This window comes from Schistocerca gregaria, chromosome 7 (genome assembly GCF_023897955.1).
Source record: "Schistocerca gregaria isolate iqSchGreg1 chromosome 7, iqSchGreg1.2, whole genome shotgun sequence".
Classification (NCBI taxonomy): Eukaryota; Metazoa; Arthropoda; class Insecta; order Orthoptera; family Acrididae; genus Schistocerca; species Schistocerca gregaria.
Genome location: NC_064926.1, coordinates 92966385 through 92983597, shown reverse-complemented (window position 1 = coordinate 92983597; position 17213 = coordinate 92966385). Strand labels below are relative to the sequence as shown.

General features: G+C 44.4%; 1 protein-coding gene across 1 annotated transcript in view; it reads right to left on the bottom strand.

Moving 5' to 3' along the window:
- LOC126281575 (myrosinase 1-like) overlaps positions 1–17213 on the bottom strand; it is a 113226-nt gene that overhangs the window by 47888 nt on the left and 48125 nt on the right. Inside the window, exons 5-7 of the mRNA XM_049980652.1 lie at positions 14022–14205; positions 10700–10794; positions 4301–4448 (exon numbers count right to left, since the gene is read on the bottom strand). Of these exons, the coding sequence (XP_049836609.1) occupies positions 4301–4448; positions 10700–10794; positions 14022–14205 (427 nt within the window). The remainder of the gene's footprint in view (positions 1–4300; positions 4449–10699; positions 10795–14021; positions 14206–17213) is intronic.

Genomic DNA, 17213 nt, shown 5'->3' with positions numbered 1-17213 from the left:
ACTTTTAATCTAAAGTCTCCTAAAACGTTTCTGGAATGGTGCTGGACTTCTGTAGTCATCCAAAGTGTTTCAGGATTAATTCTGGGTGACCTTGCCGTTAGCATATAGAACAGTTTTTTGATCCGACATCTGTCTATGCAATTAAGTGGAGTTTGAGATTCAAAAGTTTCCGAAGAGACACTGCTTTCGAGTATATAAAAGTGTAAGAGGTTTTTCGCCTTTCTACACCAACTGCAGTTATGGCAGAAAAGTCTTATGCACGATTTAAAAACAAGGAATCGACTTCTATTGCTGTACACGACCAAAAGCAGGGTTACAACGAACTTTAGACATATAGCAGTCAAAGAAGTGGGGTCACGAGTTTCGAATAGCATTATGACGTTAAAAGATTTTGTTAGGAACGTGGTTTGACAGCTGAAGTTAAAAGTCTAAGCACAACGAATTATTTTCAAACACTAAAGTGGAACAGAAAACATTTCAATTGATATTGAAGAAGATATGGAGCTGGAAGCCAAACGTACAAGTCATGATTAATGACGAATTAGGAGTGTATTGCATGTGTAGAACGTATTTTCCTTCGTTTCACAATGATAAATATCTGTAAATCAAATAAACTTTGTGATGACACTTTCAAAACAAGAGTTGAACTGAAAACTAATTTAAAAGAAACGAAAAGAATGACAAAGAATGCTATAAATGCAACTGAATTTCAGGTGTATCTATTATGCTTAACTCTCTCTGTTCCCAGACGACAAATAAATGTTTTTATTCCTGTAAGTGCATAATGTTTCGAATAATACTTGTGATCCACGAATAACGAATAGTAATTTATATCTGAATTCGTTATTCATCATTCGGACAAACTTCGCTCAAGTCTGATGCTAAGCGAATCGCATCGCGCATGTGCACTCTGTAAATTATCCGCCTGCGTGCCAGGGAGTGCAGAAGTATGAAAGCCTAGTGGCTCACGGGCCGTGCCAGCCGCTTGTACAGTCGTGGACAAAACGAGCGAGACCCCTCGCCTTTTCGTTATGCTGATCGACACAGCTTTAAAGTCTGCTACACAGCATAGCAGGCAAGGCGACGAAGTGCTACCAACACACTAAGCACAGGGGTGAAATTGAAAAACTATCCGAATTTTCTCAGACTGTTTTCAATCATCTGTGTGAGTATATTAATGCTCATTAGTGTGTTAAGCACAACACGTAAATATAAGATATAAATGAAAGAAGAAGCGCTAATTAGTATATATTATAATAATAAAAAGGAATTTCAGCTTATCGAGGTAACATAACTGTTTTAGTAAGACAAAGTACCCCAGATCGTTACGAATTAGCAAAATATTATGCCCATTCGGCTGCGAAACGGTCTGTGTCAACGTTCAGACCAGTCATACTGCAATGCCTGAAGACTCATAACGAAATTGAGTTAAAAATCATTCAGTGCCACACGCGCAAGTCAAATCAATTATTGACAGAAGCAGAAAAGGTAATCAGTAACAACTATGAAATTCTACAAGATCTTCATATTTACATTCACCGGGCGCCAGTACAGGATAAAGGTAGCAATAAAATGTATTGGGGGCTCGAGAATTTCTTAAAATTGCTTTACTGATACTCTATCTGCCTCCATCGAGATTAGAACCGAAAACAAACCAGACCTTCCTTGCAGTAGCAAACACCTTTCACTACACTAGCAGACAACCCAAGCAAAGAGCCCTCTGTTATTACCCCAGACTTCAATAAGCCGGCAATTTCGCAATCAAAATGGCAAAATGATCTGCAGTTTCTGTTGCATAGACCTTCCTGGATTCAAAAACAAGAATTTTCTACCTCTGTGTCACCGCTTAAGAGACAATCATTCGGGATGTTTATCGAAATAACAAAATACCGTTATTAAGCGATTAAATTTAGTAGGATAATTCTACACCACCCCAGGAAATAGACGGCTACATAGCTATCAAACGTATTCTACAATGTTTCGAATTCTCCATTAGACTCGCCACAGCCCGAAAACGTTCATTAGCCGAAGTGTTTCTGAAACTACCATCAATCAGAATGCTCACACTTCTAAAACGCGGTGACATTAATACTGGGATCTGAATGGCCACGTGTATAGGCAAATGGATTTTTTTTGCGTCCCTGTAAACGTGATTTGGGTCGAAAGCATATCTACGAGTAATGTGCTGATGTATCGACTGCAACTTGAATATTTCCAATAAAGAGTAAGGGGAATTATTTATGCAGCCCTCATGTTCAGTAACTGTTCAAATGGTTCAAATGGCTCTGAGCACTACGGGACAACATCTGTGGTCATCAGACTCCTAGAACTTAGAACTACTTAAACCTAACTAACCTAAGGACATGACACACATCCATGCCCGAGGCAGGATTCGAACCTGCGACCGTAGCGGTCATGCGGTTCCAGACTGCAGCGCCTAGAACCGCACGGCCACACTGGCCGGCTCAGTAACTGTCGTAGCTATTTTCGTTGTTAGGATTTCGTCACCTAAATCGGTAAACATGGAACGCTACTAGTTTCACTTTCTTCACTGTCTATCTGTCTACCCAGCCCTTAAAACCCGTACCTCGATAAGCTGAAATTAATTTTTATTAGTACAGTTCATACTAATTAGCGTTTCTTCTTTCATTTACATCTTATATTTACGTGTTGTGTTTAAAACACTAATCAGCATTAATATAGTCTTACACATGTTTGAAAACAGTCTGACGAAGTTCGGCTAGTTTGTCAATTTCACGCCTGCGCATGGTATGTTGGTAGCACTTCGTCATCTTGCCTGTTATGCTGTGTAGCAGACTTTAAAGCTGTGCGGATCAGCATAACGAAAAGGGGAGGGGTCTTGCTCGTTTTGTCCACCACTGTACTTGCGCTCATGCAGCTGTCATTAGCATCGGCAATCTTCGGCAACTTCCGCCAACATTCGCTAACCGATTTGGCGCTCTCACTCGCACACCACAGGCGCGTGCTGGCTATGTGTGTAGGCTAAAGTGCGTGTCATTTACGATGGAAGCCTAATTTAGGTTCGTTCTGCGCATCTGACGCCACAAAACACAGTCAGCCAATGAACAGAGAACGATGATGCTAGAGTTCGACTTCAGTGCAGAGCACGGACGAGTGTCTTCAATTGTAGAAACGCTCAGTCATAAATAAAGTAATTTAACAAAAGCAATGTCTTGATAGCAGACTTTGTTTTATAGAAAGTTTGGAAAAAGCATTCTTTATACCAATTGCTTAATATTCTATTAATTAATTGAAACAAACAAGCAATAAGCCTCCTAATTCAGGTGATAGCAAGGAAATTCAATGTCACTAACCGCTTTTTCGCAATGAAGAACAGCGGTAATTTTTTATTTCCTATTGTACTTCGACGAAACGTGAGTAATTCATAGTCATACTAACAGTGTTTGTCGGTATTTTGCGTAACATTTTGAAGTCCTCTGGGAATTCTCTGAAGTAATGAGCTGTGTTAGCATAGTGGTTAAAGTGTGTGGCTGTGGAGTGAAAGGTTCTGAGTTCAAACCTTGTTCGGTGCTTAATTTAAAAACAATATCAAAGTGTTTTACTTCATGAATTTTATTTGTTGGAATGTATTTTTTTGAAATTTCTAGTAGCAACTAAACTCGACCATACGGAAAGTATACGCTATGGACTTTTACTTCTGCAAACTCTTCAAAATTTCGTGCAATGGTATACGCTATGGACTTTTATTTCTGCAAACCTTCAAAATTTCGTGCAATGGTTTACCTCATCTAATGCTGCACAATAACTGCGTTGAACAGCGAAACAAAATTAAGTCATTTATGGGGGGAAAGTATCAGTCAAGAAGATGTGTAAAAATAAAATTTTTGGTCCAAATAGTTTTTGTGAAATCGAATGATAAGGTGTGACAAAGCAGTCGAAACAAAATGTGTCTGCACAGGCGAGCAGTGCAGTGATGACAAAATCGTGCACAGCGCAGTATGCGGGGAGCACATCTCTGTAGCTGCAAAAGGGTTAATGCGGCTGTGGTGGCTTCATTTCATGAACTGCGCCCCCCCCCCCCCCCCCCCCCTAAACGTAAGTTTGCGAACTATACTGTGGCGCTGCTTTTCTTGGCGCGTACAACTGGCAACGCAGCAATCTCCCGCGTCTGGGAGGGCATGCGCGAACCGCCAAGATGAAAGAATTGAACTATAGGTGGATAGGCCAGGCGGTTGGAGGGCTGTGCTGTGGCGCGGGACAGGGGCAGGGGGCACGGGGGAGGCGGCGCCTCTCTCTGCAGCTGACGCCGGCGACTCACCCTTGATGTAGTCCATCTCCTCCTGGGAGAGAGCCGGCAGGCGGGACCGCGTGCGGCCCTCTGCCTGGCTGTTGGCCGCCACCCGCTGCTTGACCACCTCCGGAAAGTCGCCGCTGGCCGAAAATATGGGCTGCGCGTACATCCCCAGCTGTCAACAGTACAGCCGGGTACGTCATCCACTGTGGGCTTGACGCCAACAGAAAGGAAGTCATCAGCACGTTGCTAAAACTGTCCGAGCAGAAAGTTGTTTAAACGTATACAACAATGAACTGTAGACCACAAACGCTCTTCCTAGCGTCCGTCTCACAGTCATATGTGTAGTCTCCCTGACTGACAGAAATCGTTAAATTATTAATCTAATCTGTTTTCAGATCTAAATTCACTAGAATAAGGCCAATATTGTGGTTCTTCAGTATGACCTGACGTGTTAGTTCATCAAACAGCTCATAGGTGTACTGCTAGTTCATAGAGCCCAGAGGGTACAATACCAGGTGCGTCACAGACACCTGCCGTCACCCTGTGCGGAAGAATCTGCTGCTCAACATGATTACGCAAAATCTGATATGCAGAGAGTCTCTCCCAGGAACTGATACACCTCAGAACACTATCATTCCATTTAAATGTTACTGATACTTTGTCTACCCACGTTCTTCATGGTGGAATGAGCAAGAAACCAACGTCCAACAAGGTTTCTCCACGTTCTACCTCTCTGCTGCCAACCCAGTCTTGGATTTAGTACAGATTAGAAATACATCTTTGATTAGTAGTACTAAAAAATGAACACGAACTTTTAATGTTTTGTGAAGTCAGAAATCGACCATGAGAGTCATGCAACTACATGAATATATATTTACATGTTTGTAATGTATTTTTGAATGCAGTGCTATTTTTATTAAGGCAGCTGCATCTGTGCCTGATACGAGTTTTTAATCCGTTAATGAAACCAAGTTTGTCATGTGCGGGACACGGGAGAAATGCAAATAATCATATCGAGAAAGTCAAAGTCCACAGCAAGGTTGGCGTACATAAAGCAGATGGGCGTGATAGATAGTTACTGACATGAAGTACTACATACGAACCAGCCGCGGCTTGTCACTTATCTGTTTGCTGTTAGCGGCTGAGCCCAAATAAAACATCTCCCCCATCTCTGATGGTGCTCTTCGTTCGTGAGCTGTAACGAGTCTGAGCCACTGTCCATACCACAAGCTGGCATAGAAGTTAAAATTTTGGACATATTCTTACATGGGTGTAGAAGAAGAGTTCCTATTTGGAATCCAATACATATCTGGAAACCAATACTCATTGAGATACAGGATGTTTTAATTGTGATAATTGTAATAGTATTCAGTTGAACAGCCCATCTTATTGCTGGAGATCATTGTGCATGTAAATAGCACAATTGCCACTCGTGGGCAGATGCAAATCCTCAAGCAATTGGGGAGGTGAGGCTCTAAACATTCATGGTGGTGTCTGTTTGTTCTATATCGTGTCTCCCAACCACGTTCGCGCAGCGATGCTCTGAGCGTGTTTTTTAGGGAATTGACTAGTTTGAACCTGGAACCTGTTGCTGGTAAGGAGACGCCAGACCACACATGACATGTAGAATTCAGAAGAGTTCAGTGAGACTAGCGATGATATAACCAAATACTAAATGATCTCAGCGTCAGCTCCACTGCACTCCCTGTAAAAGAATCTTAATACTAACTAAATTTAGTGGAAGGGGTGCAAAGCTTTCGAGTTAAGTTTACCATTGGAAATTTTATTCTACTCACAAAACATTGTTTATAAATTGCACTATTGATGAAAGGAAGTGTTTTAATACAGGATGGTAAAAACCAACTACGTCAAACAAAAATGTGAACGAATATTCCCTGAATGGGTTTCCAAGTTCTACAGTGGATCGAAGGATGACCTATGCCATATCACACCTATAATCTAGGTTTAAATTAAGTTTCACAAAAGAGAAAAACTATCAAAATGGTCTACAGTGACCCTCAATTATCTTTAATAACTTATATAACTTGTCGTAAATTACAGTGGCTGATGTGTCTTCTCAATAACTATATAACAGAAAAATCATCGCGTTTCAGATTTTTACTTCAAGTGGGAAATGTGAACACCATGAGCTTTAATTTACGATCGACACTAGTATTACGCAAAAAGGGGGTGTAACAGATGAGACTTCTGCAGTTCTGAGTGAAGCCTTATGCGCTCAAAAATGCGGCATCGCATGCGTTCATTACCTTGTCGGTGTTTAGGCAGCTTCAGGTGGGCAGCGGCCGGCGCACAGCTCCGCTCACCTCGCCATCTCGGAAGCAACTGTCTTCTAACTTCTCCTTACTACAATTTCCCAAAGTTGGTTAAAAAAACTATCTGGCTGTGTTTTCATCTTACCAATCAGGGTCTCAATGTTAACCTTCAGCTCCACCTACAAAAATTCTGTCCATCCAACGAGAAACGTTATACTTTTTGTGGTGGGGCAATGTTTTTAAAGTTGGCAACGTAACAGAGACGCGAAAATGTCTCACGCTAAAACCTGCAGCTGGTGTGGCCCTTTTAGCGTTATCGTGAGATCTATACTGTTCTTCTGGAGGGCTCTATCTTTTAACATGGGCTGGCTGGTGGTCCTAATGTAACAGACACACGAAAAAGTCTCACGCTAAAACTTGCGGGTGGTAGTGGCTCTTTTTGTGTTATCGTAAGATCTATACTGTTTTTCTGGATGGCTCTAGCTTTTAACATGGACTGGGAGGTGGTCCTTGACGTAACAGAGACGCGAAAAGTCTCACGTTAAAACGTGCGGGTGGTAGTCTTAGAGGTAGGCTGGCGACGTGGGTGTCCAGTCCGTCCCTTATCGTAGGGCCTTCTAGCTTAACACGGTTCTGTTCTCGGCTTCTGTTCTCGTTTCTCCCCTCGGAACTGCATCGGTCTCATGGTGGGAAGGTACGACATGCATTTAGGCATTCTTATGTTAGTCTGTGGTATTCCATTTGCTCATTCGTTACTCGTATTACTGTGGTTAATTAATGTCACGATTTATTCGGAGCTATGTGACATACTACTGGATTTGCTTATCATGTCATGGTTTTCATGGAAGGTATTGGATTTGCCTGACACCTTACAAGGCACCAGGATAGCTTCGGTATCTATGTATGGAGAGGCATTGTCGGTGGTAGACTCACAGGCCATACACATTATCAAGCAGATTAATTACCACCGCTAAATGGGAATGGTACCCCTGCAGAAGGAGATAAAGTTTGGTATGGGAACGATTGGGCACCATACATTTTATTTCGATCGAACAATAGTATCTCACTGTACTTTTCGTGGGTATGGATTGGTCAAAGAGGTCTGGTAGCATAACCTCCCAGTCAACTGAACCTGAATCCCTTAGATTACTGTCTGTCAGTACATTTAGGCCTTTCTTTTTATGCTCAATCCATCGGCTATGTGCAGAGTTTACAAGAACGTGAGATCATTGCATGTGACGCAACACGAATGGATACAGGTATATGAGGAATGGTGCACGATTTCCTGCGAAGAAGGGCTGAATGGTTTGTGAAGATGCATGGTAACCACATACGGCTCTGTCTATAGCGTCTACTTATACGTAACAGAGAGATGGCAGTCAGACCCATTTCACAAAAGCTTTTCGTTTCGAGACGAATTACTACAGGAACAACTTTTCTTCTCGTTTTGGCCAATATTACCTCCTACAGGAAAATGTGAAGCTGATTGTGCCCAGTACTGCGAAAGCTATGGGGTAAGTGGGGGGGGGGGGGGGGTAAGTGCCTTTCAGTGATACGGTGATTACCTTTCCTAGACTTAGCCTGTGGGGCAGAACTGAAGCCACCAGATGTGATGATTTGTAAAGCGTCGCTGGGACTCTGAATAAACTTTGGAAGGTACAGTGCCCATGCTAGCTTTTGATTCCGTTTTTAGCGGGGATCGATAGCTTGGTACCTTAACTCGACATACTGACTTTTGAGTTCAGTGATATCCGTTTATGACAGTACTACTTTATGTGTTACTCCGTTACAAACGTAGGAATCGTCTAGCTTTATTTCAGGGACATTACGGTAGCGAAACGTTCGAGTGATGGTCACATCTACAGTCTTACAATAGTCCCTGGATACTTCAACACCGAGTACAATGGAGTTGCTTGAATTCTGTCAATTGCCGAGACTGTTTGGTGTGGGGTGTGAGGGGTGGGGGGTGCACTCCATCTTCAGGCCACGAGTGGCCTACCGGGACCATCCCACCGCCACGTCATCCTCAGGGGAGGATGCGGATAGGAGGGGCGTGGGGTCAGCACACCGCTCTCCCGGTCGTTATGATGGTATTATTGACCGAAACCTTTACTATTCGGTCGAGTAATTCCTCAATTGGCATCATGAGGCTGAGTGCACACCGAAAAATGGTAACAGCGCATGGCGGCTGGATGGTCACCCATCCAAGTGCCGGCCACGCCCAACAGCGCTTAACTTCGGTGATCTCACGGGAACCGGTGTATCCACTGCGACAAGGCTATTGCCGTGGTGGAGGGTAAACATGCAATATTTGGAGACAGTCTTCTACGCTATTTCCGTCGGTTGTCGCAACTGGAAAAGGCGTGGGCTGCGGGTAAGGCATACCATACGAAACGGTCTCGACGTGCTCAGGTGCTAAACCGCGCTGCGGTGCCCACGCTGTCGGCGATGCCTGCGGTGCAGGCGTGCGCCTGCACGACACTGTAGTGTGCCGCCAAGATGGCGAGCGTCTGCTCCTCTCTTAACACCGGGACCGGCGAAGTGCTCGTCTGAAACCTACCGCCCAACGTGTTGGACAGTCTTTCCTGCGGGCCTTCCGGTCTCCCACTCGTCAAAAACACAACATCGCTGAAATGCAGCTACCTCTTCGAATTATGACTGCCGTGGCCACCTTACAAATTTTACCAAGCCAACACGATACTCGAAGTAACAGACCCTCGTCCAGCAAGAAAAACTCAGTTGCTACGTGCTCAGCATTTGCACAGTCAGTAGTTGCTTCTACTGCCTTCATTGGACGACGCTTTAAACCGCTGACTCTAATGTTGTCTTTCTCTGCCTGTACAAATGCAGCATTTGTATCGAATATATTCGATGGTTTACACTTACACTCTCTACTATGATTTGAATGTACAGTTCATTGTATTCTACTAAGGAAGCTGAAACATCGTGGGATCGGAGATCTTCTGGGAATTAGTTTTCATCCTGACTGAAAGGATACATAGCGTTGAATTAAGAAACCCAAGGAGAGTACACAACGAAAGATCGTCTTCAGGATCGAGAATAACCACTACAGGTGCACCACTGGGTCGAGTTTGGTTTAGCTCTTCTTTTTATTCATCTGCCATCATATATCCAACAAGCGGAGGATACTCAGGGAACCCTCCGCCACACACCGTCAGGTGGCTTGCGGAGTATGGATGTAGATGTAGATGTAGAAGCAGAAATAATTCTCTTTGCTGACTATGCAGGAATTCTATAATCAAGGATATGGGAGTAAATTTAATAGTCGAGAATGTAAATAATATTTCATTGAAAATTAGTGAATGACTCTCCGCAAATGGACTATCACTGGACTTCGGCAAGGCACAAGACAGGCAGTTCAGCGCTGTACAGGGCCTGGCCACACCACTCGCAGTAACGCCTGAAAGTTAATCAATAAATGAAGCAGAATATTCTAAATTTTCAGGAGTAATGTTACAGATCTTCTTCTCAAATGTCTAAGCCCAGCAACTTTTGCGTTGGCGATAATACCAGATTTTGGAGAGGATGAGTGACTCACTTTTTCATATTTCGTTCTCTAATGTGTTATCCAGATAACTTGTCATTGAAGAAAAAATGTTTTTTGCACAGAAATTTGTGGTCGGGTTAGTATGTTGCACGCACTCTGGAACGTCTTGTTGACAGGTCTTTTAAACAGTTGGATGTAGTGACAACAGCCTCACAGTACATTTTCTACCTTACAAAATTTGTTGCCAACAATTAATCACAAATTCAAAACAACAGTCAGATCTTTAAATATGCTACTAGAAGGAAAAATGATTTACTCTATCCATAACTCAGCCTTAGTGTGGCACAGAAATTAGTGGTATATCCAGCCCTAATAATCTTTAATGTAAGGAATGTAGTATATGACCAAATTAACAGGAAACACATCTGCCTGACAAATTGGTACTGTGAATGGTCAGCATCTTCACTGATAGCCTGTAGCCTAAATTGTAAAACTGTTTCGGTCCACATCATAGCGACATGCTGTAATTGTGATGCAAAGAACACGCAATAAAAAGTATTTAAGAAAAACATGAAAACAACTGTGCTCCCTGATAAAACGCGGTTATTGAGTCATCAATGACATCATGTGGACGCGACTTACCTGGAACTGGAGCTGACGTTCAGAAGCGTCGGCGTCCTCCGTGCTGTTGGTCAGAGGCTCGTACCAGTTGCATTCCAGAGTGATACCCACCCTACCTGAAACACACCAGGGTCACACACTGAGTCTCTCTCGTGCGCCTGTACACACTTTGCATCGTGGAGCAAACTTTGAATCATCCTCTGTAGCACGTGCTGCAAACTTGGCAACTGCATCTAACAAACATATTTTTGTTCCTCAGTTTTCCCAAGCGTATTTCATGAGAACGTAAACTACAGGTTTTTGGTCAGCTGCTGGTGCGGAGAGGGCAGAAAATGGCGTTGACAGAACCCGTCGGCATCATAGACTGTGCTGATGAAGAGACCGCGTGAAGTCTTGCACGCCTTGGCCGACTCTGATGCAAAGCGCCCCCCAAGAACTAACCGAATCGAGTCTGGGCCTCGGGCTGTCATTGCTCCCTCAGAAATCGAGTTTGCCAGAAAATTAATCATCAATAACGCTAGACTCGCCACTCTGACGTCAGAGTCTGCTGACATCGCGATTTGCCACTGATCTTTCTGCAAATCCGTAAGGGATGCTGATTATGTGCCACCGCTTCCCTCATCTTTGGATAACCAAAAAAAATCGTACCACGACTGCGATGAACTCAGTTGTATAGGACATTTCTCATCGGATGTGACGTCGGTTTCTTATTATTGAACGTAGAAAGAAGCACATGGAACGTTTATATACTTGTTGGCAGTGCAGTCAAATGTTACATTTCCCACTCATCTTGTGTAGTTAATGAAGTACTAAAGTGTGAAACGAAGTTCATCACTATGAGCTACGTTAGATGTGGTGCCCTAAAACAAAGGTGCAGGAACAGACTTCCGAAATATCTCTCACGTGTGGCAGAACAGCGACCCACATGCTGTTATGTCGTCTGTGTAGATGCTGCTCCTCAGTAATGCAGCTTGCATAATTTCTTCATACGTACAGTCCGTACCTGGGTACGATTGCTTTTCGTGCTGAAAAGCTGAAACACAGACTCGTCCGACACAGAAATGTATACTAGAGAGAACTGTACAGGGAAAGACAAGAAGTACTTTTTGGAGGCATACGTAACCAATTAAACGTTATAAAAATTGTGTGTCTATTGAAGATGGATATAATGAAACAAAGTAGTTTTCATTTTTATTTTTCAATCGTTGCAGGTTTGGCTCATTTGGCGTTTTAACGTTAGTCTATATGGCGTTGCTACTGCTTGCTTGAAGCCAAGGGAAACTACAACCGTCATATTTCTCGACGCCCTGCAGTGTAATATAACAATGCCATCTCCTTGGGTAAATTATTCTGGAGGTAAAATATTCCCCATCTGGATCACCTTGCAATGACTACTCAGGAGGATGCTGTCATCAGAAAAGAAAACTGACATTTCCGGTCAGTGCATGGGACATTAAGTTTTAATAGAGTAGCTCGGTTAGACACGTTAAACATGGTTTGAAAGTAGATATAGCGAGAATTAGTGAAGTGTTATTACAGGAAGCACAGGATTTTTGGCCAGAGGTTATACGCCTTTCTACACAAAATCAAGTAGAGGCTGGAGTTTGGCGACTAATGAACGATAAAATATGAATATTGGTAAACGTCTATGAACAGCTGGGTGAACAGATCATCATAGATAAGACAGATTCGGAGCCGCGTACCGCTCACTGGTGCAAGTTCCTATGCCTGCTAGTTCCTCAGATCATAAAGCTATTGAAAAAACGAATGAATAGGAATTACTGAGTATTTTACAGGAAATGAAAAGTGTGTTGCGCTGGGGGACTGGAAGTGAGGATAGGACATTCGTGGAAGCCACAAGAAACCTTGAAACTGGTCTCAGCTGATGGAGAAGGAGCGTCGGGTTCCTCCAAGAAATTCATTTGACCACTACATACGAGGGTCACTCCAAAAGAAAAGCGCACTATTTTTGTAAAAATACAGTTTTCCTTCTGTATGAGTGAAAGTTTTACAGTGTGTAGATACATCCTTCCCGCTTGTTTTCAAACTTAGTTCAAACTGTTCCTGTGAGTGGCACTGTCACAGCATGTGTTCAACATGGCTGTTACACTTGACGTTCGTCAGAAGCAACGTGCTGTCATAGAATTCCTGTGCTGTGAAAACGAGACAGTGGGAAACATACACAAGAGGTTGAAAAAGGTGTATGGAGATGCTGCTGTCGATCGCAGTACAGTTAGTCGGTGGGCAAGCAGGTTACGTGATGAAAGCGGGCAGGGAAATATTGAGGATTGTCCTCGCAGCGGCAGGTCTCGTACTGCACACACTGCAGACAATGTGCAGAGACTTAACGAATTGGTGACTGCTGACAGACGCGTCACAGTGAACGAATTGTCACGCTACGTTGGGATAGGGGAAGGAAATTTTTTGCAGAATACTGAAAGTGTTTGTGCCAGGTGATTTCCCAGGATGTCGACAGTGGCTCACAAAGAAACAAGAACAACGGTATGCAGCGAACTTTTGGAACAGTAAGAGAACGGTGGAGATGAATTTCTTGGAAGAATTGTGATAGGTGATGAAACATGGCTCCATCATTTTTGATTAGAGACGAAGAGGCAATCATGCAAATTCACGCAAGAAAAAAAATTCAAAACCACACCTCCTGCTGGAAACGTTATGGCTACGGTGTTTTTCAATTCCGAAGGACTCTTGCTTGTGAACATTATGCCAAGTGGAACCACCATAAATTCTGATGCATATGTGACGACAATGAATAAACTTCCAGCTCGACTGAGTCGTGTTCGACCACATCGGCAAAAGCAGAATGTTTTGCTGTTGCACGACACTGCACGGCCACATGTCAGTCAAAAAACCATGGAACGATCACAGAACTCAGGTGGACAACACTGAAACACCCGCCTTACAGTCCTGACCTGACTTCATGTGACTACTATCTCTTTGGGAAACTGAATGACTATCTTCGTGGAAAAAGGTTTGAAGATGATCACTCCCTTGTGCACGCTGTAGAACAGTGGCTCGAATAGGTTGGTCCAGAATTTTAACGTGCGGGTATACAGGCGCTGGTTCCGAAATGGCGTAAGGCAGTTGAGAGGGATGGAAATTATGTGGAGAAATGAAAATATTGTTCTTAAAGGATGTATCTACATTCTGCAAAACTTTAAAACATGTAGAATAAAAGATGAATTTAAAAAAAATAGTGTGCATTTCTTTTGGAATGGCCCGGCATAGATTCAAGAAGTGTTAAGGATAGATTGTTGCAGAGAACCGCGTTCCTCTCCCCTTCATCTGCTGTCGGTTACAAGATAGGTGCGCGATGGCCGCCTACCTTGCTGAGCCTCACGGAACTGCTTGTCGTAAAGTCTGTAGACGCGCGCGTGCGCCAGCAGGATGGTCCTGGCCATGAGGTAGTCGGCGATGCCGGACGAGTTGGCGCCGGGCGCGAACGCCGCGGCGGTGGAGTAGCCGAGGGAGAAGATGTCCGGCTCGTTGAGCGTCAGCCACAGCTTCACCTGCGGACACGGACCGCTCACAGAAAGCCACTGCTCACTCGCGCTGCGACAAGGGCCAAGAAGAACTGAGGTGCCATTTTACACAAAAAAAATACTTGATGAAATTTTTTATATGGACATTAGACCACGGTCCAATTCATGTTCCTGTGGCTAATGTTTCTCCTCCTAATGTTGGGCACATCATCAGAGGCTGTAAAGACTCAGAAAGTACACTCCTGGAAATGGAAAAAAGAACACATTGACACCGGTGTGTCAGACCCACCATACTTGCTCCGGACACTGCGAGAGGGCTGTACAAGCAATGATCACACGCACGGCACAGCGGACACACCAGGAACCGCGGTGTTGGCCGTCGAATGGCGCTAACTGCGCAGCATTTGTGCACCGCCGCCGTCAGTGTCAGCCAGTTTGCCGTGGCATACGGAGCTCCATCGCAGTCTTTAACACTGGTAGCATGCCGCGACAGCGTGGACGTGAACCGTATGTGCAGTTGACGGACTTTGAGCGAGGGCGTATAGTGCGCATGCGGGAGGCCGGGTGGACGTACCGCCGAATTGCTCAACACGTGGGGCGTGAGGTCTCCACAGTACATCGATGTTGTCGCCAGTGGTCGGCGGAAGGTGCACGTGCCCGTCGACCTGGGACCGGACCGCATCGACGCACGGATGCACGCCAAGACCGTAGGATCCTACGCAGTGCCGTAGGGGACCGCACCGCCACTTCCCAGCAAATTAGGGACACTGTTGCTCCTGGGGTATCGGCGAGGACCATTCGCAACCGTCTCCATGAAGCTGGGCTACGGTCCCGCAAACCGTTAGGCCGTCTTCCGCTCACGCCCCAACATCGTGCAGCCCGCCTCCAGTGGTGTCGCGACAGGCGTGAATGGAGGGACGAATGGAGACATGTCGTCTTCAGCGATGAGAGTCGCTTCTGCCTTGGTGCCAATGATGATCGTATGTGTGTTTGGCGCCGTGCAGGTGAGCGCCACAATCAGGACTGCATACGACCGAGGCACACAGGGCCAACACCCGGCATCCTGGTGTGGGGAGCGATCTCCTACACTGGCCGTACACCTCTGGTGATCGTCGAGGGGACACTGAATAGTGCACGGTACATCCAAACCGTCATCGAACCCATCGTTCTACCATTCCTAGACCGGCAAGGGAACTTGCTGTTCCAACAGGACAATGCACGTCCGCATGTATCCCGTGCCACCCAACGTGCTCTAGAAGGTGTAAGTCAACTACCCTGGCCAGCAAGATCTCCGGATCTGTCCCCCATTGAACATGTTTGGGACTGGATGAAGCGTCGTCTCACGCGGTCTGCACGTCCAGCACGAACGCTGGTCCAACTGAGGCGCCAGGTGGAAATGGCATGGCAAGCCGTTCCACAGGACTACATCCAGCATCTCTACGATCGTCTCCATGGGAGAATAGCAGCCTGCATTGCTGCGACAGGTGGATATACACTGTACTAGTGCCGACATTGTGCATGCTCTGTTGCCTGTGTCTATGTGCCTGTGGTTCTGTCAGTGTGATCATGTGATGTATCTGACCCCAGGAATGTGTCAATAAAGTTTCCCCTTCCTGGGACAATGAATTCACGGTGTTCTTATTTCAATTTCCAGGTGTGTAGTTTCAAATAAAACAAGCGCAGCAGTCCGATCCGTTTATACGTATTTATGCAACACTCAGTTCGTGACGTCAGAAAGCAGCCTAAGATCGCCGGATTACAACGACGTATATTATCGAGCCAGTAGCGGAGATGAGAAGGTGATATTCGCTTTATGTACCACTAAGACCCACAGCATGACTAAGTTAAGTCTTTTTTCTTTTCAGTAAAAGTTGGTTTTGTGCTTCTGGATTTCTATGGCTTCTCTGTACATCTTAGTACAGTTATGAGTGGAGATTGGTAAAACTATCGTGGAACTAGCGCATAGGAACTACAGAAACAAGCGCCAGCACTTGACTTAAAGAACGCAAGACCAATTGTCATCTGGGCAACGCTGATAAATCACCAGTGGCAGATCACGAACTGGGACCAGGGAACACCCAATTCCTTTCTCCAGAGTTATGGCTTTATAGGTCTGTACTCTAACATGATATTTAAACTGATAGATCGGAAATAAACCCGTAAGCAACTTCCGTCATTGGGATTGAAATTACTTCATTTCTCTTCAAGTCAAAGAGTATTTCGCTTTATGTCTTCCATGCCAAGTGGAATAGTTTCGTCAGGACTGGTCTAGCAAAAATCTCAGTAATTGTAACGTAATTTCGTCTTCTACAGGGACCTTGTTCCGATTTAGGGCTTTCAGCGGACTGTCAAAACATTCTGGCAATATCATGTCCCCCAGACTCATCTTCATCTGATCTCTCTTTCCTTCCTATACTACTGCCTTCAGTTTCAATTCTTTTTTGTAGACCTATACCTTCGATATATCAGCTTTCCTTCTTTTCGATTCATACTGATATGATATTTGAGTTCTTGATATTCGTACAGTGTTCTCTGCTCTTCAGAGGTTCTCTTGTTTTTTCATGTGGGCAGCACCAACCTTTCCCCTAGTCATGGAAGCTTCTACAGTCTTGTCCTCTATTTCCGTTTAGCCGTTTTACATGTCCTGTCAATCTTATCTTTTATACATATGTACAGATTTTACCTGATTCATTTGCAAAATTTTTATACTATGTCCTTTCTTCATTTAAATTCAGTACCTACGTGTTGTACAAGGGTTTCTAGAAGACCTTGTCTTTTTACAAACGAGAGTTAGAACTTTAATAGTGGCAACTATTTATTTACAACTCGTACAAAATAGATACGTGTTTCAAAGTTTTACTGACCTTAAAAGTAGTCACCAGCATTTTGTACAACCCGTTGCCAATTTTATGGAAGTCGTGGGATACTCTTAGCAGTGCCAGTTGTGTTGACAGTTCGAATGGCGCGGTCTATTGCCCGACGAATTTGTAGCAGTTCTGAAGCGAATGCCGTGAAGTTTTTCCTTCAGATTAGAA